Genomic DNA, 24,210 nt, shown 5'->3' with positions numbered 1-24,210 from the left:
TACATACATACACACACATACATACACCGCTGGGCATACCAATCAGTGAGAGAATGAAGCTTTTCCAAAGAGGCTTCCTTCCCCTTCTGTTTTTCTGCGCCTGTTTGTTCCTTCTATTCAGAAGAACGTACGGAGTGACCTACGACTTGGCTAATTTGGGCTCGGGGGAGAAAAGGTTGGCTCTGAACCTGCTTAAGGTGTTCGAAGAGGCACGGGGTGCGGAACGGGGGTTCTACGAGCGCTTGGACAACACGCAGAAAATTTTCGACGAAGTGGGGGCGCGCAGAGCCAGTATCGGTGGTGATAGAATCAGTGGTGACCACGTGGACAGTGACAGCACCGCCCTTGGAGACGAGGCGCCACCACCCCTGGAAAGACCGCCCTCCTCCTTCGTGCAAGTGAAGTCCAAAGGACCAGTCGAAGAGGAAACCATCTGGAGAGCTCTTTACGATACTCAGCTCAGAAGATCCCCGCCAAACGAACAGGTCCATGTTTACTCTCTAGAAAATGTACAAAAAGAGTTTGCGCAAGCTAAGGCGGATGCATTTCTCTCTCAAATAGCTATTCTAAAGAAGGAGTTTGAGTTGAGTTTATGTTATATGAGAGAGGAGCTGATGAGGGGTAAGAAGGTACGCGAGGTCGTAAGTGAAGCAGTCGATTTGGAAGACAGAGTAAGGCAAGGTGGGATGGCGCGTGGGAGATACGAAAACGGTGTCCTCAGGGGGGGCGCAGCTGGGAGGGGGGTGAACGGAACAAAGGTTCTCTGTTAGGCTAGCGAGTTTGACCGAACATGAACTAGTACCTGTTCCATCGTCTGTGCAACTTTGTTTATAACGGTGCGTGTTACCATGTGCAGTACAATGTGCGCTACCATGTGTGCATTTTTCTCCTGCACCGTACCCCTTTTTTTTTTTTTTTTTTTTTTGTGTTTGTATCAAATGTTTGAAGGAGCAGCACCGCGCGCAGTGGAGTCCATGTCGACCTGATTGCCACATTTCTGCTTAGGAGGGATTTGTCCATTCGAGCAATTTCAGAGAAACACTTTCCTCTTTGTGAGGGCGTCCTTGTAATACTTGATAATCAGGAGGAAGGATTTGTAATTTTCCCTTATAAGGGAAAGATCTTCCTGAAAGTGAGCGATGAACTTTCCACTTTTTGCAAACGGAGCGGTTATAACGCCGATATGTCTGACTTCAACATCACGTAGATCACTCTTGTAATCTGCATCCACCAGACAAATCTCTTTTCCCAAGTAGGGTGCGACTTGAGTAGAGCATCGAAACATATTTCTACAGACCACAGTGTGATCGTCCTGCACGCGTTCAATCTCTCCCCTCTTCTGCTTTTCAATTAACATTTTGAAGTTCTTAAAACGAGAAAAGTCGCTAAGAGTTGGTTTCTTTCCTGCGATGAAAGGCGTCTTTTGATGAGGGTAGCCATCATCAACGATGTCCTCAATAATTCCATGGAGACAAATCCTGCAATTTAAATTTTCTTCATTTTTTATGAAAATACATTTCTCCTTTTTGTAGCAGTATATCTTTTTCTTGAGAATGACCAGGAAGAAAAATTCATCGTCTGATTTGGGGTTCTCCTCTGATTCTTTTTTTTTCTGTTCTTCCTGTTCGAATATTATTTGGTTGATAAAGAGATAATCCCCTTGCGGATCGAAAGTTTTTTTTTCACACGCCTTGGTGGGTGAGGTTTGCTTAAGATATCTTCCCCGTTGGGACGGCATGCCCCCAGTGTCCTTGTTGATAGGACGAAAAAAGTACCCATAACAAGGAGAGGTGGAAAAGCCAATGACACAAGAGAGTAATTCGGAGCTACTTATACTCCTCCCGTAATATTGAACCAACTTTACACGACAAATAAAAATGGAGAAGTGCGCGATATTTGATATTTCCGAAACGATCACACCTCTTTCTATTTTTTTCCCACTATTTCGTATGTGATCGTTACATATTAGGAGGGATAATCTATTTCCCTGAGTTCCTTCATTGACTATCTGTTTAAAGCTCTGAATCTCCTTAACCTTTCCCTTTTCTTTCATTGGTAGTATGGAGACTGTGGCGTTCCTTTTGATTGTCCCACGGATAACTGTGCCCGTGTAGGCCCTCCCTTTTCCTTTAATGTCGAACGTATGGTCGTAGAGGAAGTAGAATTCGTCACCTCCTCTATCGTTTCCATCATCATCGTTGTTGTCATCGCCACCACCATTGTGTGAATTTTTCCCTCTCCGCGTAGGCACTCTGATGATTTCCCTCAGGAGGTTAATCAGCTGAGCCACGTTTTCGCTTCTCGGGGGGGAGGCGCCTATCCCGTCATCGGCGTTGCTAACGGGACGACACTGCCATTGCGATTGTGATTGCAACTTTGAGTCGGTTGGGGGGAGGGAGTTGGGTGGGTATGCTCCTGCAGTTGGTTCTCCCTTTTTCAACTGAGCAGACAATCCCACCACGTACCATTTGAGATTCCTCAAACCGGCCTTACTCCTAAACACCAACTCTATTTTTTCCTTCATTAGTTTGATCCTCCTTTCTCTCTGTTCCGCTGGGACAAGATCTATTTTATTTAGAACAACTACGACGTCTCTTTGGAGCACTTCGCACAGAACGAGACATTCCACTGTCTGCTTCTGAATCCCTTTCGTGATATCTATGAGGAGGAGGATCATGTCTGTTATTTCCGCTCCCATAATTATACAGTTGAGGAGGGAATGGTGGCCTGGACAGTCCACGAGACAGATCTGCAACGTTTCTTCTTCGGCGGAGGAGCAGTTCAGTGGATCAGCACTCCCCTCCCCGCTGGGCACCTCTCCACCACAAGCACTACCATTGCAAACTCTACCATCAGAATGTTCTTCCTCGAAAAGTTCATTATGGAAAACTTTACCATTGGGAATTTCCCGACTTGTGATTTGCCCATTGTGGCCCCCCTCTGCTCCTTCCGCGTCCCTGTTCCTTTTCCTCCTCCTCAGGTAAAAGGACGAGAAGCCCAGATCGATGGTGATGCCTTTTTCCTGGCTCTGCCGGTGCTTGTCCAAGGCGCAGGTGCTTAGCACTTCACTGAGGCACCTGCAGAGACTCGTTTTTCCCGAATCCACGTGCCCCAGCACGCCCACGTTCACATTAATCATTTGGTAGTGTACGGCTGGGATGGAGAAAAAAAAAAAAAAAAAAAAGAAAATTCCAACACTTCACATTACATTATATTAACGGGTGAGCATGATAAACGCGATCTACAGATGGTGTTGGATTCGCTCTTCTGTTTATCTGCTCATCTGCTCATCCGCTCATCTACTCATGTGTTTACCTGCTTAGTTTCGGTTAACTCGGAGTGAGGACCACCTGCGTCGGCTGAGCTTTCCCCGTTGGCAGGCCATTTCTTCCTGTGCACGCGCGGAAAAAAATAAAAAAAAAATAAAAATAATATATATATATATATATGCAGGCAGAGCAGAGCGATGCAGTTGTAACACACTTGCTGCGCAAACGAGCAGCAGGCGAAAGGGTGAGCCCCACCATATCGGCAACCCACTTAGCCTGCTTTTGCCCTCCTCCCACACAGGGACAGAGAAAAAGAAAAAATGGAGATCGAAAAATGCTACGAACACTCGTGCGGCGAGAGAAGGAAGCCAAACGCCCATGGAAACATAAGTGGCAAAAATGGAAAAATATATCCACCTGATCGGGAAGAAATAGGAAGAGCGTCGTGGCTAGTTCTGCATACAATGTCGGCAAACTACCCGACGAACCCAACGGAGGAAGACAAGAAAAAGCATTTCCATTTTTTCCACGCCTTTGCCAATTTATATCCTTGCTATATATGTAAGCTGGATCTTCTGGAGCATTTAAAAAGTTACAAAATAAACTGTGAAGGTAGGACGGAAATGGCAACCTTTATGTTTAACCTTCACAACAAGGTGAATGAAGACATCGGGAAGGCTCTGTTTCCCTGTGGACATATTCAAGAGATCATTGATATGTACAGGACGGCTGACTGAGGGGAGTAGTGCGGAACGTTTTTTTTTTTTATTCTTACTTTTTATGGAAAAACAAATGGATGGATGTGAAAAGTTATAGCTAATCAGGGTGTGTTTCGCATAGAGCATAGTAGCCAAATATACACTCATCTGACAAACCATGCAAAGGTACATCTCTATACGCCCTGGATAGTGTGCCCAACCAGTTATTGGGTCACCATACCACAGTCGATGTCCTCAGAGGAGCTTCCATCAGTTTGTGCAATCCTCTCCATCGACTTGGTCTGTTTCCCAGATCCATATTCCCCCCATTTGGGGATGATGGATCCCTTTTGATTTAAAATTTTTTTTTTTTTTTTTTTTTTTTTCACTGCACAAAGGAGACAGCTACTACTATCCACATGAAAACTTCTCTTGGAGAACAAAAAAAAAAAAAAAAAAAAAAAAAAAAAAAAAAAAGAGAAATGACACAAGGAGGAAAATGTGCAAAACGGGGTAACTATGTTTGCCTCTCGCTTGGCCTGACCGGTAAATCCTCCTCAGAAATAATCCTCGACGTCACTTTCATTTTCGTCGACAAAGTCGGCCACCTCACTGTGCTGATCCTCTGGATGAAGATGTTGATTGTCCTTGGCGTTTATTAACTCCTGCAGTTCCTTCTTGAGTTTGTCTTCCTCCTTCTCCTCTCCGTCGTCGAGGCCGTCTCCATGGGGTCCACCTGTGTGGTGTTCTTCTTCCTCACCACTGTCATCGTGATCCCCGCCCACTTTTTTCAATTTTTTTCTACTGCGTTTTTGTCCCTGTCCAGAAATAATACTTTGGGTGTGTCCTGCCTCCTGTTTTACAAAGGCGTTGAGATGGCCCACATGGGAGCCTACTGAAGATCGTGCACTTTTCTGGGAGGGGTCTTCCTCATCATTGGTTATTTGAATTTCCTTTTCCCAATACTGACAGTTTTTTCCTGTGCATACGTATATGAGGGCCATAGGGTTGGAACTAATTCTTTCGGGGAGTTGCAAAAAAACTGCTTCATTGTTCCCACAACTTTTACAAACCCATTCACGCACGCGCCCAAGGGCGGGGTCGTTCTTCGTCTCGGGGTGGATATACACGTCTTCTCTGCAGGGAAAGGGGGAAAGCAAAAATGGATATATTGCGGTACAGGCATTTTGAACGAAGTGCAGGATAGCTGATCGGTCCATTGAGGGTGGTCTCCTCCTGCATCGGTTAAACAGTGAGCTGTCATGGGAACTCACTTCCTGTTGTAATTATAGTTAATCCTGGCGACGATGTTTTGCTGATCATTGGGCTTGTGGGAAATGTAGTCGCAACTGCGGCATACGTAGAGAAGCTTTTTGTTTTTGCGATCACTACGTGCATATAAGATGTTGTTGCATTCTTCACAGAAGGTCACCTCCGCCATGGTGAGTTACAGTTGAAGGGAAAAGGAAAAGAGAGAAGCATTTTCGAGAGTTGTCTCCGCACTCAACTGATTGTTTGCCCGCATCCCATGGAGGGAAAAAAAAAAAAAAAAAAAAAAAAAAAATACGCAAAAATTAAATAAAACGCGCTTGTTATATGCTATGCCACCATATGCTTAACCGACGGGAGGGAAAAGCGCAACGTTTGAATCGAATGGAACAGTGCCTTGCGGGCATGATCAAATTGCCCAGGAAAAAATAAAATAAAATACATACATACGCACGTACAAACGGTGGTGCCAAAGTAGGCTGAACATAGGGGGGAAAACACCAAAAAAAAAAAAAAAAAAGGAAAAAATTGCCACTCCGGTTTAACTTCCACTGTGTGGTGAAGGAGACTGAAACTCCGTGGCCCTTTTGGGAGATACAGTTGAACAGAAGAAACTTATACATGTGGGGAGTTGAGAAAAAAAAAAAGAAAAAAAAAGAAAGTCTTTTTTTTTTTTTTTTTTTTTTAAAGCTAGCCAAATTGCATAAGTTGTGAAACAGTTATTTTGTTTACCTCCCTGATGGGGAGCTACTAAAAGTGAGAGACGACCCACTTACCGTGGGGCGAGATGGATCCATCTTGCAAGTGCAGCGGAGTCGTAGAGAAGTGGAGCAGTATGTCGTGGGGGTACTGAACCGACCCCTGGGCAAAAGATCACCGAAGGTGAAAGACTCATTTTGGAACCCACCGCTTTGTCGAAGTTACTCTTCACATGACAATCACAGGGGGAGGTGTTTCCACGTGCTCTACCCTTTAGGCTAACACTTCCTTACATTTGAGGATCCGAGGAAGGTACACGCACAGTTGGCACAATTAATTTACTACCCCTCCCCTTGGTGGAGTGTTCCCCCTATTTTCAATAAACCAAGAAGTGTGTGCACGCGGGGGGAGCAGGAAGATTATTCCGTGATATTTTCAAAGGGAGGTGAAGATCCCCCTGTTGGTAGATCCCTCCCTAGAAGATACACCTCGGGGGGTATGGAGACGAGACGGAGTTTACGTATCAGAGGAGGAAATGCCCCGAAGGAAGAACCAAAGGAAGGGCCAAAGGAAGGGCCAAAGGAAGGATCGAAGGAAGGACCAAAGGAAGGATCGAAGGAAGGACCGAAGGGGGGGAACAAGGGCATAGCGAAGGAGGATCCAAAAACCAAGGGGGGAGGCAAAGGGAAAGGAGGGGATGCAAAGAAAGGCGCTGTTGGAGGGGCGAACAAGGATTCCAACAAAGGTGCAAATAGAGGAGAAGCAAAGGAAGAGAAGGGGAAGAAGACCTGCCAAAGTGATAAAAATAAAAGGGATTTTAAAGGACATGCGGGGGGAAGGTATGAGCAAGGGGAGGTGGAAGAGGTCGCAGAAGAAGAATTGCCGAATGTGACAAACGGATTAGAGGATCTTCCAAAAAAGGGGAGCAAAACAGGGAAGGATGCTTCTAATCGGGGGAAAGGCACGCAGGGGAAAGGATCACTAGAGGAGGCGAACCCCATGACCACAGAAGACGCAGAAAGTGAGCATACAGATGTTACCTCACTGAATAGTAGGAGGAGTGAGAGGATTGTGAAAGGAGGCGGGGGTATGTTATTAAGAAAGCAGAGTAGCGGCACGAACAGGAAGGAATTGGGGGAAGACTCCATGAGGAAGGGGAAATCGAAAGAGGGACCCAAACAAAAAGATTCTGTTAAGAGGGAAAAGCAGGGAGGGGATGGTGGCAAAAGTGGGAAAGGAGGCAATAGTAAGGGGAAGGTTGTAGGGGAGGTGATCCACGCGGGTGGGGTCACTTCAAGAAAAGGATCCCAAGGTAAAAGTTCCCCTGGTAAAAGTTTTCCAGGTAAAAGTTCTCCAGGTAAAAGTTCCCCCGGTAAAAGTTCTCCAGGTAAAAGTTCTCCAGGTAAAAGTTCTCCAGGTAAAAGTTCTCCAGGTAAAAGTTCCCCAGGTAAAGGATCTCCAAAGAAGAGTTCCCCAAGTAAAGGATCTCCAAGTAAAAGTACCCCAGGTAAATGCTCATCCGATCTGGGAAGCCCAGTCGATCAGAGGAAAAGTGCCGCCCAGGCAAAGAAAGCGAAAGTGACAACAAGCATCCCCGTCAAAGGAAAAATGATAAGAGACACTACAGTCGACAAGACAGTAGGAAAAGAAGCCAGGAAGATAAAAGACACAGTAGTCGATTCGACAAATGAGAAAAGCGCGTACATATTGTCGTCTATCAATGTGAGTACCCCCCTGGAAGAAAAAGGAAAGTCGAAGGGAAAGACGAATCGGAAGGGAGGAACGGAAGACGAAGGTATCCGAGGTAACCATCTGATGAAAAATATGGATTCAGCAGAATTGGAAAGTAACAGAGGCAGATGTAGCAGTAACAGAAGTAGTACTGTTGAATGGAATGAAAAGTTAGATGCTCTGGTGGGACACATCGGAGGAACGAAGGAAGGAGGATCCAAGGTACCAATGAACCGAAGCATTAAAAGAAGGTTATCCCAAATTATTGATGTGATGAAGAAGAAGCAGGTGTTTCAACTCATTGGGGATCAGGACGAACGGGATAGAATTCAATTTGTAGGCCACGAGTTAGGAGAAGCAGATACCCCAATAGGGGGCGATGTCAACAAAGGAGAAGTAACTAGCCAAAAGGGAAAAGAAACTACAGGTAGTGCAAAGGGAGAGAAGAATAACAACTGGCCCTTCTTACAGAGAGTGAACTTGGATGTCATTTACAATAAACTACATTACGATTTTTACGGAAGTGAAGAAGACTTCCATCGAGATGTGCTGATAATTTTTGATAGAATCAAGCTAGCCATAGAAATGGAGAATAACCCAAAGGAGAAACAGAATTTGTATGAACTTAGATGCAACGCTTGGAAGACTTACGAGGGGGAGTTCTACAAGTTGCTCCTCTCCATGAGAGGTACAAAGGAGGCGAAAAAATTTTCTTCCACGCAGAAGGAGTTACGTGAACGAGAGGAGAAGTACTTGACGGATCTGCTTCTTCATGCAAGTAAGGTAGAATTGGAGGGGCCGAAGGGAAAGCAGGGAAAAACCCTACCAAAGGCGAAGGGTAGTGGCGGTGGCGCTGAGCAAAGATCGGAAGGGAAACTATCGGAAGGGAAATTATCGGAAGGGAAATTGTCAGAAGGGAAATTATCGGAAGGGAAATTATCGGAAGGAAAATTATCGGAAGGGAAATTATCGGAAGGGAAATTATCGGAAGGAAAATTATCGGAAGGGAAATTATCGGAAGGGAAATTATCGGAAGGGAAGCGGTCGGAAGAGAAACGGTTAGGGGGGAGGCGATTGGAGGAGGCTCTCCCTACCGGCGGCACAACTAGCCACGACCAGACGCACAATAACCTAAGCAGTGCATCCATCAGCATGGAAACAAGTAAACCCCCCGTGGGTAGCCATACGCCTTTTAGAGTTCGTCTGCGGCTGGGAAGCTTCTCCCTGGATGATGAAGTGACAACGAAAAAGGGGAATGAAGATGATGGGAGCGGGGGGGTCTCCCTAAAGGTTAATGGTGCGAGTTGTGCCAATTGGCCTGAGAAGGGAGGTAGAGCAGTGGGTGGAGTAGGAGGAGAAGTGGAAACCAAAGTACAAACGGTAGAAGAACAAAGGCACGAATGGAGGGAATTAATCAGAGACCACATCCTCCAGAACCTTATGAAAGACAACAGCACGGCGTTTTACTTCACCACCCCGGTGTTGGAGGACAAGAATTTAAGTGAAAAGATTAAGAGCGAATATAAAAATAAAATAAAGAAGCCCATGGACTACAGAACTGTATCGATAAATCTTACCCAGGGTGTGTACCAGAATCCATGGGAATTTTACAGTGACTTGAAGTTGATTTTTCAGAACTGCTTCGACTTCAACCCTGATATAGTGCAGAACCAATACATTATAGAGGCGGCGAAGCGAGGACAGGAGAGATTTTCCAATCTGTGGAGGAAGTGGGAGAGGAGAATTATCGAGGCGTACGAAGGGGGAGGTTCCGTGGGTGGGGAACTGAGTAACGCTGTAACTGCGCCAACCATGTCTGTCACGCATACCACGGTTAGCGAGGCTACCTTGCCCTTTAACCTGACAAGCTACATGGAATTCTTTAAAAGTTTGACGAGGAAAAAAAAAAAGTTCAGCTCCATATACTCCATGTGGGTGGAGTACCTGGTAGCGCACCGGGTCAACTTTGAGGAGCTGTGCATCGAAAGGGGCATTAATTGGAAGGCCTTAAACGAGAAGTGCAGTGCGAAGGTGTCGAGCCCGCGGGAGATAAAGCTGCATCTGTTCAAGAAGATGAATAATGAAACCCTTCCTTTTTATGTGTTCAGGGAGGAGTACCAGGGTTCGTTGAGGGAGAGTCGCGACGAATTGAGGAAGACGAAAAGGATGAAGAAGATGGAGAGGGTAGCCGAATTGGACCATCTGGACGGGGTGAAGAATCTGTACGAGGGGGATCATCTGGGTGGGATGGAAAATTTCTACGAGGAGGACCATCTGTACGGGGTGAAGAATTTGTATCAGGAGGATCACCTGTACGGGGTGAAGAATCTGTATGAGGAGGATCACCCGTATGGGGTGAAGAATCTGTATGAGGAGGATCACCCGTATGGGGTGAAGAATCTGTATGAGGGTGACCACCTATACGGGGAAGTCGGAGGAGACAATGGAGCCCCGACGGACAATCCCGAAGACGCCAATTTCCAATATTTGCTGAGGGACCACCACACGTACAACCAGACGGAAGAGTGGAAAACCCGTGAAGAACAACTCCAGAAGGAAGCCATATTGAAGCCATTTAGAGTAAGGAAGCGTAGAATCCATAACACCATTTTTTTTGATGAAAATATATTTGATAGTTATTTGGAGGGAAAGAGGAGTTGCGTTGTGAAGTGCGCGCCGAATGTGTTTCTTGCCGACTGCTTCTACTACCACAGCGTTGAGCAGAGCTTAGGGGATTTCATGGAGGGGGGGGGAGACTTAGACGGTGTGAACGAGAAGGAGGTAGTAGGGTGTGTGGACAAGAAGGAGGTAGTAGGGTGTGTGGACAAGAAGGAGGGAGTTGGTTGTGTGAACGAGGAGGGAGTTGGTTGTGTGAACGAGAAGGAGGAAAACGTCAGAGGAAACCAATTGGCGAAGGCTGCTACCCCGAAGATGAACAAAATAACCTTCCGCGTGCGAGCGGTGCATGAGGAAAGGCGGCCCCAGAGAGTCGTCTGCAAAGGGTTCGAGGAGAGCCCCGAGGGGGAAGACGAAACAGATGTGTCGTGGGGTGCGCATCGTGACGGTGGAGAAGTTCATGAAAGGAGCCTGGTGGATGGGGAGACTACGTGCAAAAGAAATGAGAGTCCGTTGGAGGAATCTGATGGTTCTTCCCCACTACATAGAATATGTCAGGTAGCCAACAATCTTACGGGACATCCCCAAGGGAGAAAAAAAAAAAAAAAAAAAAAAAAGAGGTTGCAGGATGGATCACACAGAGCAGTGATGAAGAATCAACTGGGGAGAAAATCCTTGGTGATGAATCTAAAAATGAAATATTGCCCACTGGAAGATACTTCCTTCTTCCAAATAAACGAAGAACATGTTTACAGACACCACGTGGACGTTGCCTTTTCTTTTATACTGCGTTCGAAACGGAAGTTGAACGTAGCCATAAAAGTAGAGAGAAGGAATGTTTCCTTGTTTGAAGAGGATTGCTTGGAATTTATAAGCATCCAAATTCTGAATAAATGTAAACGGACTAGTCACATGAAATTCTACTTGTGTAATCGGATGGCCGGGACGAGTCGCTCTCTGGTTCAACTGTTAAATGCTTATTTCGCGAAGCTGAATTTGCCTGCGGGAATGGACGAGGCTGCGAGTGAACTATCGCGTATCCTCCCCAGGGTTCGACTCTACATACGGGTAAGTATAGAACGTGGATCCATCACAGTGTGTGGACAAGCGCGTTCTTCCTACTATCTCGCATGCGCAAACACATTCATAACACCACACTTTCCCCCCCCCAGGATGTAGACGTGCTGATGAGACTGGAAAAGGACCATGCAACACACATGACCACCATAGCTATTTTGAAGAGAAGGGTTTTGTGAGATGTGGCCTAACGGTCTTCCGGACAGACGCACACGCAAACGTACACGCAAATATACACGCAAACGTACACGCAAATATACACGCAAAAGTACATGCAAAAGTACACGCAAATGTACACTCATGCGTAAGACCTACGTTAATGTATACGCATGGGTAAGACCCATGTGAATGTTCATAAATGCATCCGTTTCCCCTCCCCCCCTTCTTTCCCCGTGGGTAAGAACAAGGGTAGAGGAATAAGAGGAAGACCCAATCGCCATTCGGATGTTCGTTTGCCCATTTGTTTAATCCATTTGTTTGATAGTTTTCCTTTTTGCGTATTTTTTTTTTTTTTTTTTTTTCCTTTCGGACAAACAACAGCAAAATCTATTTTGATATTTCGAATAAGGAGGAATGTTAAATTGATCAGACCTTCTACACGCTCTCCGTTAGTGATACACACATGAAGTGAATTCCTTCGGAAAGTCTACGTAACGCCAATTGGTATTGAGTTGTTCATAGGGGAAACTTCTCCGAAAAAAAAACAAAATTTAAACGTTAGGTGTTGGACGACTGATGGACGGTGTACCAACTGCAGAGGCGGTCTGCGCAATTTTAATTTGAAGTGGGGCGACCAGGATGGAAGCTCCCCCCCTCTTCAAGGGGAAAGCAGCAACTGTTTTTTTTTTTTTTTCTTTTCTTTTCTTTCTTTTTTCTTTTCCTGATGAAGGGAAAATATGCTTCCTGGTAGTAATGCTTGTTTGGGGAGTAGGAGGGACAAAAGAAGGCGGCAAAATAAAGTTGCAGAATGAAGTTGAAAAATAAAGTTGCAGAATGGGCGAAAAAGATGAGCGTGAAAAAAAATAAAAGCTCCAAGTGGAGGAAGCAAAGCAAAGCAAAACGAAACGAAAGAAAATGTAGCATGACTGAAACAATGCTTTAGGAGAATGTGCAAATAGGATGCAACGCCCCGAAGGAGCATTCCTCGCCCACTTTTTTTTTTTTTTTTTTTTTTTTTTTTTTTTTTTTTTTAAAAGGAAACCACACCCAACCCGGGGAGTGGAGAAAGGAATGCCCGACGCTGAAGTCCCCCCTCTGCATTTTCCTTTCTAAGGAACCAATACGCACTTTGGTGAACTTTCAACTAGGTCATACTTGCTTAAAAAAAAAAAAAAAAAAAAAAAAAAAAAAAAAAAAAAACCATCGTACGACTGAACAAGTAGGCGTAAATTAAACGAATGCGTGAGGGAGTTATTTGCCCGCGTTTCATTTTGTTGCGCTCCGTTCTTGTTTTTATTTTGTCACACTTTTTTTTCGCCCATTTCTTGATTCCCCGATTTGCCGTTTTTTTTTTTTTTTTTTTTTTTTTTCTCACTTGGCCAGAGCGTTCTGTTTTCTTCACGCGACCCTCCCAAAACACGTTGGCGCTTGCCTCATCTTTTGCGTGTAGCTCGTGGCGACCAAAGTTTGTTTTTCCCTATCCGTTATTCGCAGTTTGCCCTGCACAGTTATGTGAGCCCCCCGTAGGCATCCATGCGTGTCAGTGTCCCAGAGCCTGTGGAAGTAGGAAGGAGCGACATGCCGTGAGGAACCCCTCTCGTTGCAAAGTGCCGTCGGTTGGTGTGGTTACCCGTTTGGTCACACATTTGTTCTTGTTTTCCTTTTTTTTTTTTTTTTTTTTTTTTTTTTTCTCTTCATTGTAACGCCGCGTTAAGACGCCAACGATGACACATTTAGCACGAGTTGAACTCCCCACTTGGGAAAGCCTCACCAGTGAAGAGAGGCTGCGCCAATAGGAGAGCAAACACCAAATTGGAGGTGGTCTCAAATATGGAGATAACAGAAGAGAGAAGTCCTCCAACTTCTCACGCGGTGAAGTGAAACGTGAAGACGATTGATTTATGTCTGTCACAGTTACTTAGTGCGCCCTATTTATTTACGTATTTACTTATTTAGTTATTTATTTATTTATTTATTTAGTTTTTTTTTTTTTTTTTTTTTTTTTTTTTTTTTTTTTCGTCGTTTCGTCTATTTTAATAAGTTTTTTCGGACCCCAGACTGAAGGAAATTTCCCCTAAGGAAGAGGCGCTTCATTATTTTACAGTGGCAGGTGTCCATCATTCTAGTTAGCCTAACACGACTGAGCCAATTTCATTGTAGGAGTGTCTCTTTCCTTTTGGAAGTGATATATTCTCTTGAGGAGGGTACCATCTAGGTTTTTGTTCCACCACCATAGAAAAGTACACTATATATAGGGCACACTATGCCATAACGACACCACACCGAAAGAAGAGAGAAAACGGAAAAATTTGTACAGCCCAATGATGTGCACGAGCGCACATGTGCGCAATGCGTTACACTGGAACTTGAAGAAGGAAATAAAAGAAACCACTCACTTGACCGATGAAGAAATAGCAGTGATCCACAAACGGTTTAACTCTATTAGCAACAAGGGTAGGTTGGACTACAGAAATTTTGAAAAGAGTTTAGGTATCCTAGGTACGATAAAGAATGCTTATTTATACAGTTCTATTTTTAAGGCGTTCGACAGGAATGATGATGGGTACCTGGATTTTTATGAATTCTGTGTTGCCATCAACACGATGTTGAAGGGGAGTAAACGGGAGAAGGTGAAACTGTCATACCGTATTGTGCACGCGGGGGGCAGGGCATCACAACATGATGATAAGAAGGCGGATGGTCAAGCGGGTGATGAAGCTGATGAGGAGGAAGCGGAGCGATCAGTCGGCCAATCTGCCGGCCAATCTGCCGGTCAATCTGCCGACCGATCGGGCGATCCATCATCCAGCCGAACCGCCAGTCGAACCGCGGAGCAGGCCGCCCCAGTAATAAGAGATTATTCAGACTACATCTCGTATGAGCAATTCAAGGAAATCGTCCTCAGCATAAACGACATCAAGAAACAACTTTTGGGAACGGAGGAAAAAATATTAGTTAGTCAAATAAGCTACACGTTCAAGTCACTAAGTATGTTGTGTGACGATGGTAAATACCGTATGAACCTCAAGTGCTACCGCAAAGCAGTGAAGTGCAACGAATTTTTGAAGCTCCTTGGCATCCACAACAAAGTGGCAGATGCTTTCATAAGTAGCGAAATTGAGAAAAAGAAAAATATAATATCTGGAAGGGGTCGAGTAGGCAAGAACAATGTCTTCGGTGGAGATTTTTCTCGGAGAATGGGTTCTAACCATAGAGTGAAGTCCTTCTCCGTCTCGACCAATACACGTCTTTCCGTCGGTAAGGGCTCCGCGTCGTCGCTCTTCACACGAGGTAGGAAAAAGAGAAGCAATGTCGAGGGGGGGAACACTGGAGGGTATAGGGGCGGTGTTGATGATCCGAAGGATGTTCGGCATCTGCACCAGGGGAATCGCGCGAAGAGGAACTGGTTGGGGAAGTGTCCCGTCGGCCCCCGACTCAGCGACAACAACAATGGTTGCGATCCTTTAGAGAGCATCATCATTCAGTCAAACATCGCAGAAGAAAGAGAAGAATCGGTAGCAAAACGCGACAACCTATTCCCGTTGACCGACCCCAAATCAGGAAAAGAGTTAAGTGGAAAAAATAATTATTTGAATGTACCCCGTAGTGGTGATGGGTCTAGAAGGAGTCGATCTTGTGTCACCTCTGGGGTTGAACCAACAGGAGGTACAGAAGAAGAGGAGGAATATCTAAAAAAGGGGAGGAATAACAACCGTAATAGGGAGAATAATCGAAATGGACTAATCAGGGGAGATGCACAGAAGGTGAATATTTCAAATGAATCACCCATGATGGTGACCGAGAGGAACGACACTGCGAAGCGTGGCATAGAATGTTCCTCCAGAAAAATCAGTTGTAATGAGCGAAACAATTCGTATCTTCAGTCGTGTCAATCTTCCAGTTTTTACAACAGTGTGATGATGGTAGAGGGTGAAAGGGGGGATGGAAGCCTGGGAAATTATGATCAGTCGGAGAGCAGTTCGCACATCTGGAACGACCAATCAGATGTGGAAGTGGTTAGTCTATGCAAAGGGTGTCCCGTGGACAGGAGAAAGCGAACTGGGTCGTTGGACGTTGCAGGGGGGGGGATGTCGAGCGGAACGAGTTCTCCCTCCAGTTGGATGGCAGTGAGTGGCACCGCCAGGGGGCGGGTTGGGAAATCCCCTCCCGTTAACAACACCCCTTACAAATGCACAGTGACACAGAATCGGGGTAGCGACGGTGCCATCCATGAGGACCGTGACAGAGAGAAAGATGGAGTGGAGAAGGATTCCGCAGGGCAAATGCACAATGGCACAAAGAAACACGAGTGCGAAATATTGAAGGCCATCTTAAGGTTTGAGAAAAAGAAGGAAAACAAAACGTACGTGGAGGAGTACAACGAATATGTGAAGGGGTATGGGAAGTTTGCGGAAGAGCAAGAAGAAGGATACTTGCTCGAAGTGGACACATATTCGGATGGGAAGGATGAACTTGAGAAGGAGGTGGAAGATGGCGGTAGTGCATATGGAGACATTGAAGGAGAGAACAGTGCAGGTAGTGCAAAGGGAAATCACGCAGAGGGAGAAATGAATGTAGAAAGTAGATGTGTCGATAACTTTGCCGAAAAACATGATAGGGGTATCAGTGAAAGGAATAACATACAAGAGGATGCAGAGATAGCTGTTGCCACGGCAAAAATGACAGAAGTAGATGCAGCCGAAGGAGTAGATAATGCAAAGTATCTTTGTCGAAAGTACTTTGAGTATAAGGAATTTTTAGAACATTCTAGATGTCCCATCTCACATAGCCACAATGGTCTGATGATGAGTAGCAATGATTCTTGTGTGGTTAAGTCTGTCTGTTGTGAAGATCCCATATATGGGAACCGGGTTAAGGAAGGAAAGTGGGATACAAGAGATGAGAATAAATCGAGGATTCTGCTAGAATTCAGTAGTGATGTGATAAGGAAGAAATTTTATATCCCCACAAGCAATTGCCACTACGTTATGGTAAATGAAAATTTAACAAAGGAGCAGGTGCTCTATCATTTAGGTAACATAGTGGTGGCCACTGAAGATTATCTTCGGAAGGAGCGTCATGGGGGTGGTGACTACAACCGTATCTTCTTCTTTTTCTTCCATGTGTTTAAGTATCATTTAGGGGGGGATACAAAAGAGGGGTGCACTTTAGAGAGTGGTCTGGCAAATCAAGCAGATGGATGTGGTAATAATACTGCGATGCCAGATGCATGTGCCTCCTCTGTGCATAGGGACGAGCCGAGCAATGAGTCTCAAATGAGTACGAAAAATTTGAGAGCTAATATATATTACAACCTTTTGCTGATGACGCAGATAGTAAAGTACTTCCTGCACACGATAACCATTTCACACAAGTGTTCCTCTTCGTACGACTCTATTGAAGAGGGTAGCCGTGTAGGTGGAATGAACGAAGTGAGTGTTCTCTTAAGTCACGCTAGCCATATCCTTGCAACCTACTCCAAAGGACCAAACAGAAATAGGAAGATATATATTAATAAGTCTAATTATTATCATAAGCTAACCAGGAGAGGAAAATTATCCGTTTCTTTGAGGCAGAAGAAGAAGAAAAGAAATTTGCAGAAGATTTTGGCTGTGTACTTTGGACACGAGAGATGGGATCTAGTGATGAATATGATGATAGGAATTCGCTTGTCAGCCATTAAAGTTTACAACACCAGTAATATTATAGACTTATTTAAGCACAGAGACGTTCTTGAGTTACCTACATCTAATGCCCAACATAGAGTAGTATTTATAAACTACGCCCCGGTGATTTTTAAACAGATCCGGAATTTGTATGGAATTAGATCGAAGGAATATATTTCTTCTGTTGGACCGGAGCAGGTGATAAGTAATATGGTTTTGGGAAATCTGTCTACGTTGAGTGAGTTACTCTCTGAGGGGAAGAGCGGTTCGCTTTTTTATTTCACCAGTAACGGCAAGTACATCATCAAGACGGTAAGTGTGTGTGTGTTTCCTGAGGGGAGTGCACAACGCGCCGATAAGTAACGGTGCAAGGATAAATGTGCACCCATGAACGGGTTAGCACGTTAACGGATTAGCACGTTAACGGATTAGCACGTTAAAGTATTAACCAGTTAACGGATTAACGAGTTAACGGATTAACAAGTTAACGGATTCATAGACAAACATGTTGGGATGGCGCACCCTTCTTCCCCCCATCCGCAGGTCTGCAAAAACATACACAAATTGTCCAGAGCCCTTTTGCCAAAGTATTACGAACACATCAGGAGTAATCCGGACTCTTTGCTTACCCGGCTCTATGGCATCCACTGCATAAAATATAAAAACGGATCTGGAAGTACGTCTTGCCCGTAGCGGTCGGAGTGGTCCGAAATGGCAAACCGACAATCACGCATCCCGCAACTACGAACTGACAACTACGAAATGACAACTTCTACTGCTAATGCGGTACCCCTAAACATTCTACCCCCCCCTTAATATGGTACACCCCTCGCAGGAAGCTCGAAGAAAATATACTTCATCGTGATGAACAACTTTTTCTCCTCCGCGGTGGAAATTCATAGGAGATACGACATCAAGGGAAGTCTCGTAGGGCGCACAGTGCCCCCGGCCAAGAGAGAAGACCACACCATCGCTCTCAAGGACGTAGACATTGATGAACTAGGAGACAGAATCAATGTTGGAGAAAAAAACAAAAAAAGGTTACTCAAAGTCATAAAGGCAGATGCAGATTTTTTAAAAGAAAATTACCTCCTGGATTATTCCCTCCTTTTTGGAATCCATTACAAAGACTTGTCTCGTGACTTGGTGAGCTGGAATGCCAGTCGCACCAATGAGGTTCGCCATGTATTTGATAAGGAGGGAAAATGCATTGCTGCCCGGCCCTTCCATCAGGTATGGCCATTTATCGTTTTGAGGGTAAATTTTTCCTCACTTTTGTGTGTTTCATCCTAAGAAGGGGGGGAGATTTCATCCCCCCCACAGGAGGGACGACCCTACAATAGTGTGTGCACCATCTATGCGCACTTATAATTTCATTGTGACTGCACTTCCATCCTATTTTCCCCCGATAGTGCGACCACGGAGGCATGATCAGCATCGACAAGAATAAAATATTCTTCTTTGGGATTATCGACATTTTTACCAAGTGGACGTAAGGAGGAGCAGTACAGCGGCTAACCTGTGGCGAGAGAGAGCTCTTACCCCCCCCCTGCGTTCAGAAGAGGGAAAGGCGCAGGGGGGTACATTTACTCACCTGCTCATGTGAACGCCTGGTCTGTCATATGCACACATTCTTTTTCCTTCCTCTCAACTTCAGGCTAAAGAAAAAATTTGAACACACCCTGCGAACAATACAGTACGTATCGGGCGCGACAAGCGTGAATCGTCCTTGCCTGGGCGTAAAAACACTATATACTACGCATACGCTCATGTAGCAATCTGCTTGTGTATTAATCCCGTTGCTAATCTGCATATGTAACCCTTGCACCCCTTTTCTGCAGAAAATTTGACCGCCAGAACATTTCCTGTATCCACCCCAAGGCTTATGCAGGTAGGATTTTATATTTATTGAGGGAGAGAAACCTTCGTGGAGCGTTCTGCTCCACCGTCACCTTATATCTTATTGTCTAATGACATCTTAACGAACGTTGCCTTTTCTTTTCTCTCCTCCGTAGAACGATTCGCATCCTTTATTGAGAAGCATATGGAATAGCTTTTTTTTTTTTTTTTTTTTTCAAAAGGCCAAAGGGGGGAGAGATAACCTTTTCATATGGGGGCATGGGAAGAATATTTGGACGGGCATTCTGCCAGTTCGTTCGAGTCCATATCCTATGGGTAATCTATTTGAAGCGGTCTTTTTTCCCGGCTGCTTCCTCCCCCCTTTTTGGACACCCCCATTTTGAGCACTCCCTTTTTTCGTATGTTTCCTTTCACTTTTCATAACACACTTGAGAAGGACAAAAAGGAAAAAGAAATGTCACTTGGTGAATCTACACGGATTTGATTAATTCTTCATTGCCGATAAGAATGGTACACGAACCTTTTGCTTGGTGAGCTGAGTGGTCTCCTCGCTCGCGTGGTACACTTATGAAGGTATCTTATCACTCTACGCCACTGCTTGGTTCAATCAGTTAAACGCACATACTCACTGTTGTGTGTGGGGGGATGCCCCCTTCTTTGGTGACGCGAAAAAGTGTGTTCAGCGGGATAAGCAGTAACCGTACGTTGCGTTAAGGGGAAAAAAAAAATTCCTCGTGGAGGTGGACGCCAGGAATAATCACGCGACGGACACAAGGTGAACTGTACAGGTGCACTTGATATTTACGAGACAGGAGGGAAGTCCGCCCTCCGACACACACATACACTGTGCAGGTGGATATGAAGTGTAGGTGAGAAGTGACAGCGCGGGACCCTTCTAATCGATGGATTGCCTCAAGAAAAAAAAAAAAAAAAAAAAAGCCAACGGCTGACACCTGGTTTGTGAGCATTTGTCAAGTGGTTGAAGCTTTGCCATGCAGGTTTGATAAGTGCTACACGGCAAATTACTCCACGTCTGTGTTGGACGTTGGAACGGTATTGGCCTCGTCCAGAAGCTCGGTCCTGAGTTGCCAGAACTGCAGTGTGTTGTCCTCTCCTGTAGATCCTATAAACATCTTGAGCTCCTTGTGGTGGTTCCAGTTGAAGTCGGTAATTGGTTGCGTGTGTCCTCCATGAGAAAAAATCAACTCAGATGGACCATCAGACAAATCAATAGCATCCAGTTCTTCACCAATTTTTGTTAAATTATAAATGTTGATAAATCGACTAGTGCTTGCAGATGCCAGGATGGACGAATCATTAGGCGAAAAGTTCAGTCGGATGATGGGTTCTTTATGTGCATGGATAATGTGTTGTGGTTCACTAAACCTTTTAATATCCCAAATTTTTATTTTTCCATTATCACTTCCAGATGCGAAATGTCCAGTAAACTTATTTAACGAGATGCAGTTAACAGCTACCTGTTGTCCTAGAACCTGTTGCGCGGGTTCTTCTCCCTTGATTCTGATGTCGTAGAGTAAAATGTAACCATCATCTGCACAAGCCAGAATTAAGTTCGGATCGTTCGTTGCGCACACATCATTCACGGGTGATTTATATTTCACTTTATAAAAAGGATTAACTTTTTTAGAATTCAAATCTGTATAATCATAGAGATTAATGATTCCATCATTTCCACAAGTTAAGGCGTACTTTTTCTCTGCATGGAAATCTAGTCCGAAGCCATCTGAGGAATTTCCAACGAAAGATACTTCTGGATTCATTTTATCATCACTTGTTTCTATTTTGTGTTTATTAATATCAAATAGATGTAGATTTCCATCAATTGCTTTTGTCACAACGAAGTTTTTTTTTTCCAGAGGGAGGAACTTGATTCGGTTGACTTCTCCTTCATGTGCTATTTTCGACTGGATAGTAAATTTTTTTTTTTCTGAACAGAAATCAAACCCTTCATAATTTTCATTCGTTTTGTAGATGCAGTTTTCTTGTGGTAGTTGTACCAACGGGAAGAGGACGTCACATACGTACAGGTAGTTAGGTTCTTTATTAGATGTATGTGTTCCTACGCACACTATTTGGTTAAACACATTGTCTTCATGGTTCTCATTATGGTAGTCACCGAAGTCGATGGATAGGGATGGCCACTCCAATTCCTTTCTGCTTACAAAGTCATACAGTAAACCGCTATTCACCTTCCAGTTGTTGAACTGTGTTTCCAGATCCTCTTCTTCTATTTCTTCATTTTTCTTTGTAACTTCGTCCGAGTTCTCTACTTCCTCGCTCAGCTCCAGGCATGCCTGGTCCAGTGCGTCCGACTTGCGCTTCTTGCTTTCCTGCTGTGGGTTCATTTTGGGTCGCTACGTAGGGGGTATGATGGAAGTGCAACACGTAGAAGAAGTATGTGAATACAATGTTGTGTGAATGCGGTGTTGTGTGCACTCTGATATCGTGGCAGTTCGATACTGCACGGTTCATTACGCGCCCCATGGACCTACCTATTTCTGCTTTAGAAAAATTATGAGCACAAACGGATGGGCAGGCACAAGTAGGAGATTTTTTCAGCGTCGGGTTCTACTTCCCAGTGGAGAAAGTTAAATGTGTAAATTGTGGAAGGCGCTTGGAGAGGTGTGGAATAAAGAAGCACGTGGAATTAAACTGCGAAAGGGGGGGGAGAGTATAACACATTTTACATGACGATGATTCGTATTTGGTACGTGGCGCTCTGTCGAACTGGATCTTATGTACATGTAGCATATGTGGAAGGACGATCGCTCCTTTTTCTTTTCGGGGATGTGCTTCGCAGGGGCTGCGTGTAGGGGCTTACTGCTGAACAGGTGTAGAAGTATCTGGGCGAGGAAAAGGAATAAAAAGAGAAACACGGGGAGAAATTATTTATGGAGTCAAAAGTGCCAAAGTAGAAAGGCAAAATGTTTGCATAGAGGCTCAGTGGGGTGGTGAGGAAGGAAGAGTAGAATAATGGTTTGGATTTTTTTTTTTTTTTTTTTTTTTTATAATTTTTAACCGTTAATGGTCAATCGTTAATGGTTTGGCCATTTCACACTCTTTGCACTCCCTTTGGAGTACCCCTTTTGCTACATCGCACATGGGGCTTCTGTCCCCGAGGGCACGCATGCACAGGGCGAATACGCACTTACTTGGCAGATGCGCATGTACGTGAGGGGGAGAGGGGTTGCGGAAGGGGGAGGTGAACCCGTACGTTTAAAAAGACCTATCGGAGAGGCAAAAAAGAACAACATATGCGCAGGTACTTAAGTAGATATTTGTGTAATTGCAGAAAGATAGATGTTTCGGCAGGTACGTAGGTAGATACTTGTAAGAATACACTTGTGTAGGTACGGCTCCACCCGCATTACTTACGTGCACATATCAAGGATGCCTTGGAGAGAAGTACGCGAATCGTTTTTCGAGAGTAGCGCGGCAGAGTCTCTTCGGGAAGAGAATGAGTTCGGGCTCAGGTAAAATGAGAGAAGTGTTCAGAGAAGCTATTTGTCGATGTGGCTCTTTGTGGGTTCAATTGTTAATCACGCAGAAAAAGGAAGATACCCTTACACGCGTGTAAATGTGGTGCTAATTTTAAGAAAAGAAAAAAAAAAAAAAGCGGAGAAAAGAAAAGTACACAAAAAAGAGAGGGAAGAAAAAAAAAAATGCACATTTCGAAGGGTCTCCCGCCTACATAACCCTGTGTGCACATGCATTGATACACCACTTTCAGTGCGTACCGCCATTTAGTGCTGCATCTAGGTACTCCTCCCAAGGCTAACAAACCATTCGTTAAAGACATGCATTCCTGCTTTTGGACTCTCTCCTGCGAAAACTGCAAATCGCTGCGTTCATTCGCTTGCCTTTTTGATTCCCCCCCTTTCAGATAAGTGTCACATAGTGGGAAAAAAAAAAAAAATACTTTTGCACACCTTTTGAGGAGACAAGCACGTAGGCGGAGGTCGCATCTACTGTGTTCCTTTGTGGGAATTCAATTGGTATTTACGTACGCGCCGGCTCATCATTTTCTCCCCCTCCGTTGCGCACTGCAGTGGGGCGCTATTGCCCTTCTTCAAGGAGCGTGTTTGCGTAACATGTAGTGTAAGTACTTATGTAACCGCCTAACCAGCCATCACACGCAGAAGTGCACACACACATATATATATTGGTACATATATATATTCGCGCTTATGCGTTTTTTCCAATGTCTGTTTTTTCCCCGTCGCTCCCAACCATTTCGCCAAAACTGCGGAGAGCCTAACAAACGCGTACAGCGGTGTGAGCACTGTAACCGCGTCATGTATATGTTCCTTCTGGGTAGCCAAAAATTTTAGCTAGCTACTGATTTTTTTTTTTTTTTCCTCAAATTTCCCAAATTTTCCCTTGCCTGTTCAGGCGAAAAGTGCATGCGTCATTTTTGTACAATTTGAGAAGGAACAGTGTTTGAACGATTAGTTGTGGAGAAGTTTGCACAGAGATGGTTCCCTCATCACTGCACTCAGCATGTAGGTCATTAGGGGGGATGTGCGGCAGGAGTGAATCGTAAGTTACGGGGGGGAATAAAAATGTTCGCCATGCGTATGTGTGTGCATACATATATGTTCAAATGTTGGCTCCTCCCCGAGCTAGTTGTATGTATACATGTTCACTTCCTCACAGTTCCCCATATGTTCACCTCTAGGCACAACATGGCCATTCATGTAAGTTCCCCTTTTGAGCAAACGCTTCTGCATTAGGACAGTCCGTACCAAAATACATCGTGCGGAAGAGAGTGGCCGCATGGTGCGATTCGGGTACCAGCCACTTGTAAGTTTTTTATCAATCCTCACCGCTTCGTTACCCTCTCGCACTGTTGCCATGGCACCCTTCTTTGTAAATTAAGGACAACTGGAGGAAGTTCTACTTTTGAAGGGGATCCTCTCAGGTACACTTTTCCTCCTCTATGAGCCACCTTTTTGCAAGTGGCGAAAGGTCCCCTTCAGTTCATACAGTTCGTCCGTCAATTTCTCATTAGTGCCATTCGTCGGGGGTGCTTGGAGAAAACGAATTTATAGGCACACGTGTAACGCTTTCCGACGAACCTATCCACGCAGGAGTGTGCTTACGTACTGAATACGTTCGCAGGAGCAACTGGGTGTATATGTATAC

General features: G+C 44.8%; 7 protein-coding genes across 7 annotated transcripts; 4 read left to right on the top strand and 3 right to left on the bottom strand.

Annotated features, from left to right (window-relative positions):
* Positions 1 to 53: 53 nt before the first annotated feature.
* Positions 54 to 770, top strand: PKNH_0203800 (conserved Plasmodium protein, unknown function; the record flags this gene model as incomplete). The annotated part of the gene is made up of 1 exon (XM_002257673.1): positions 54 to 770. One exon carries the CDS (start codon positions 54 to 56, stop codon positions 768 to 770), a length of 717 nt encoding a protein of 238 aa, XP_002257709.1.
* A 260-nt stretch (positions 771 to 1,030) lies between these two features.
* On the bottom strand, positions 1,031 to 3,139 carry PKNH_0203700 (selenocysteine-specific elongation factor selb-like protein; the record flags this gene model as incomplete). The annotated part of the gene is made up of 1 exon (XM_002257672.1): positions 1,031 to 3,139. The coding sequence occupies one exon, from the start codon at positions 3,137 to 3,139 to the stop codon at positions 1,031 to 1,033; it is 2,109 nt and encodes a 702-aa protein (XP_002257708.1).
* Positions 3,140 to 3,589: 450 nt separating this feature from the next.
* PKNH_0203600 (FAD-linked sulfhydryl oxidase ERV1, putative) lies at positions 3,590 to 4,006 on the top strand (the record flags this gene model as incomplete). Its single annotated transcript, XM_002257671.1, has 1 exon — positions 3,590 to 4,006. The coding sequence occupies one exon, from the start codon at positions 3,590 to 3,592 to the stop codon at positions 4,004 to 4,006; it is 417 nt and encodes a 138-aa protein (XP_002257707.1).
* A 518-nt stretch (positions 4,007 to 4,524) lies between these two features.
* On the bottom strand, positions 4,525 to 5,408 carry PKNH_0203500 (DNA-directed RNA polymerase II subunit RPB9, putative; the record flags this gene model as incomplete). Its single annotated transcript, XM_002257670.1, has 2 exons — positions 4,525 to 5,104; positions 5,242 to 5,408. 2 exons carry the CDS (start codon positions 5,406 to 5,408, stop codon positions 4,525 to 4,527), a joined length of 747 nt encoding a protein of 248 aa, XP_002257706.1.
* A 1,025-nt stretch (positions 5,409 to 6,433) lies between these two features.
* Positions 6,434 to 11,538, top strand: PKNH_0203400 (bromodomain protein, putative; the record flags this gene model as incomplete). The annotated part of the gene is made up of 2 exons (XM_002257669.1): positions 6,434 to 11,350; positions 11,455 to 11,538. 2 exons carry the CDS (start codon positions 6,434 to 6,436, stop codon positions 11,536 to 11,538), a joined length of 5,001 nt encoding a protein of 1,666 aa, XP_002257705.1.
* Positions 11,539 to 13,842: 2,304 nt separating this feature from the next.
* On the top strand, positions 13,843 to 19,237 carry PKNH_0203300 (phosphatidylinositol-4-phosphate 5-kinase, putative; the record flags this gene model as incomplete). Its single annotated transcript, XM_039113781.1, has 7 exons — positions 13,843 to 17,496; positions 17,728 to 17,860; positions 18,020 to 18,417; positions 18,597 to 18,676; positions 18,842 to 18,880; positions 19,026 to 19,075; positions 19,200 to 19,237. 7 exons carry the CDS (start codon positions 13,843 to 13,845, stop codon positions 19,235 to 19,237), a joined length of 4,392 nt encoding a protein of 1,463 aa, XP_038969399.1.
* An 829-nt stretch (positions 19,238 to 20,066) lies between these two features.
* On the bottom strand, positions 20,067 to 21,410 carry PKNH_0203200 (chromatin assembly factor 1 protein WD40 domain, putative; the record flags this gene model as incomplete). The annotated part of the gene is made up of 1 exon (XM_002257667.1): positions 20,067 to 21,410. The coding sequence occupies one exon, from the start codon at positions 21,408 to 21,410 to the stop codon at positions 20,067 to 20,069; it is 1,344 nt and encodes a 447-aa protein (XP_002257703.1).
* Positions 21,411 to 24,210: the final 2,800 nt, after the last annotated feature.

Source organism: Plasmodium knowlesi, assembly GCF_000006355.2.
Source record: "Plasmodium knowlesi strain H genome assembly, chromosome: 2".
Classification (NCBI taxonomy): Eukaryota; Apicomplexa; class Aconoidasida; order Haemosporida; family Plasmodiidae; genus Plasmodium; species Plasmodium knowlesi.
This window is presented reverse-complemented; position numbering and strand designations above follow the sequence as displayed.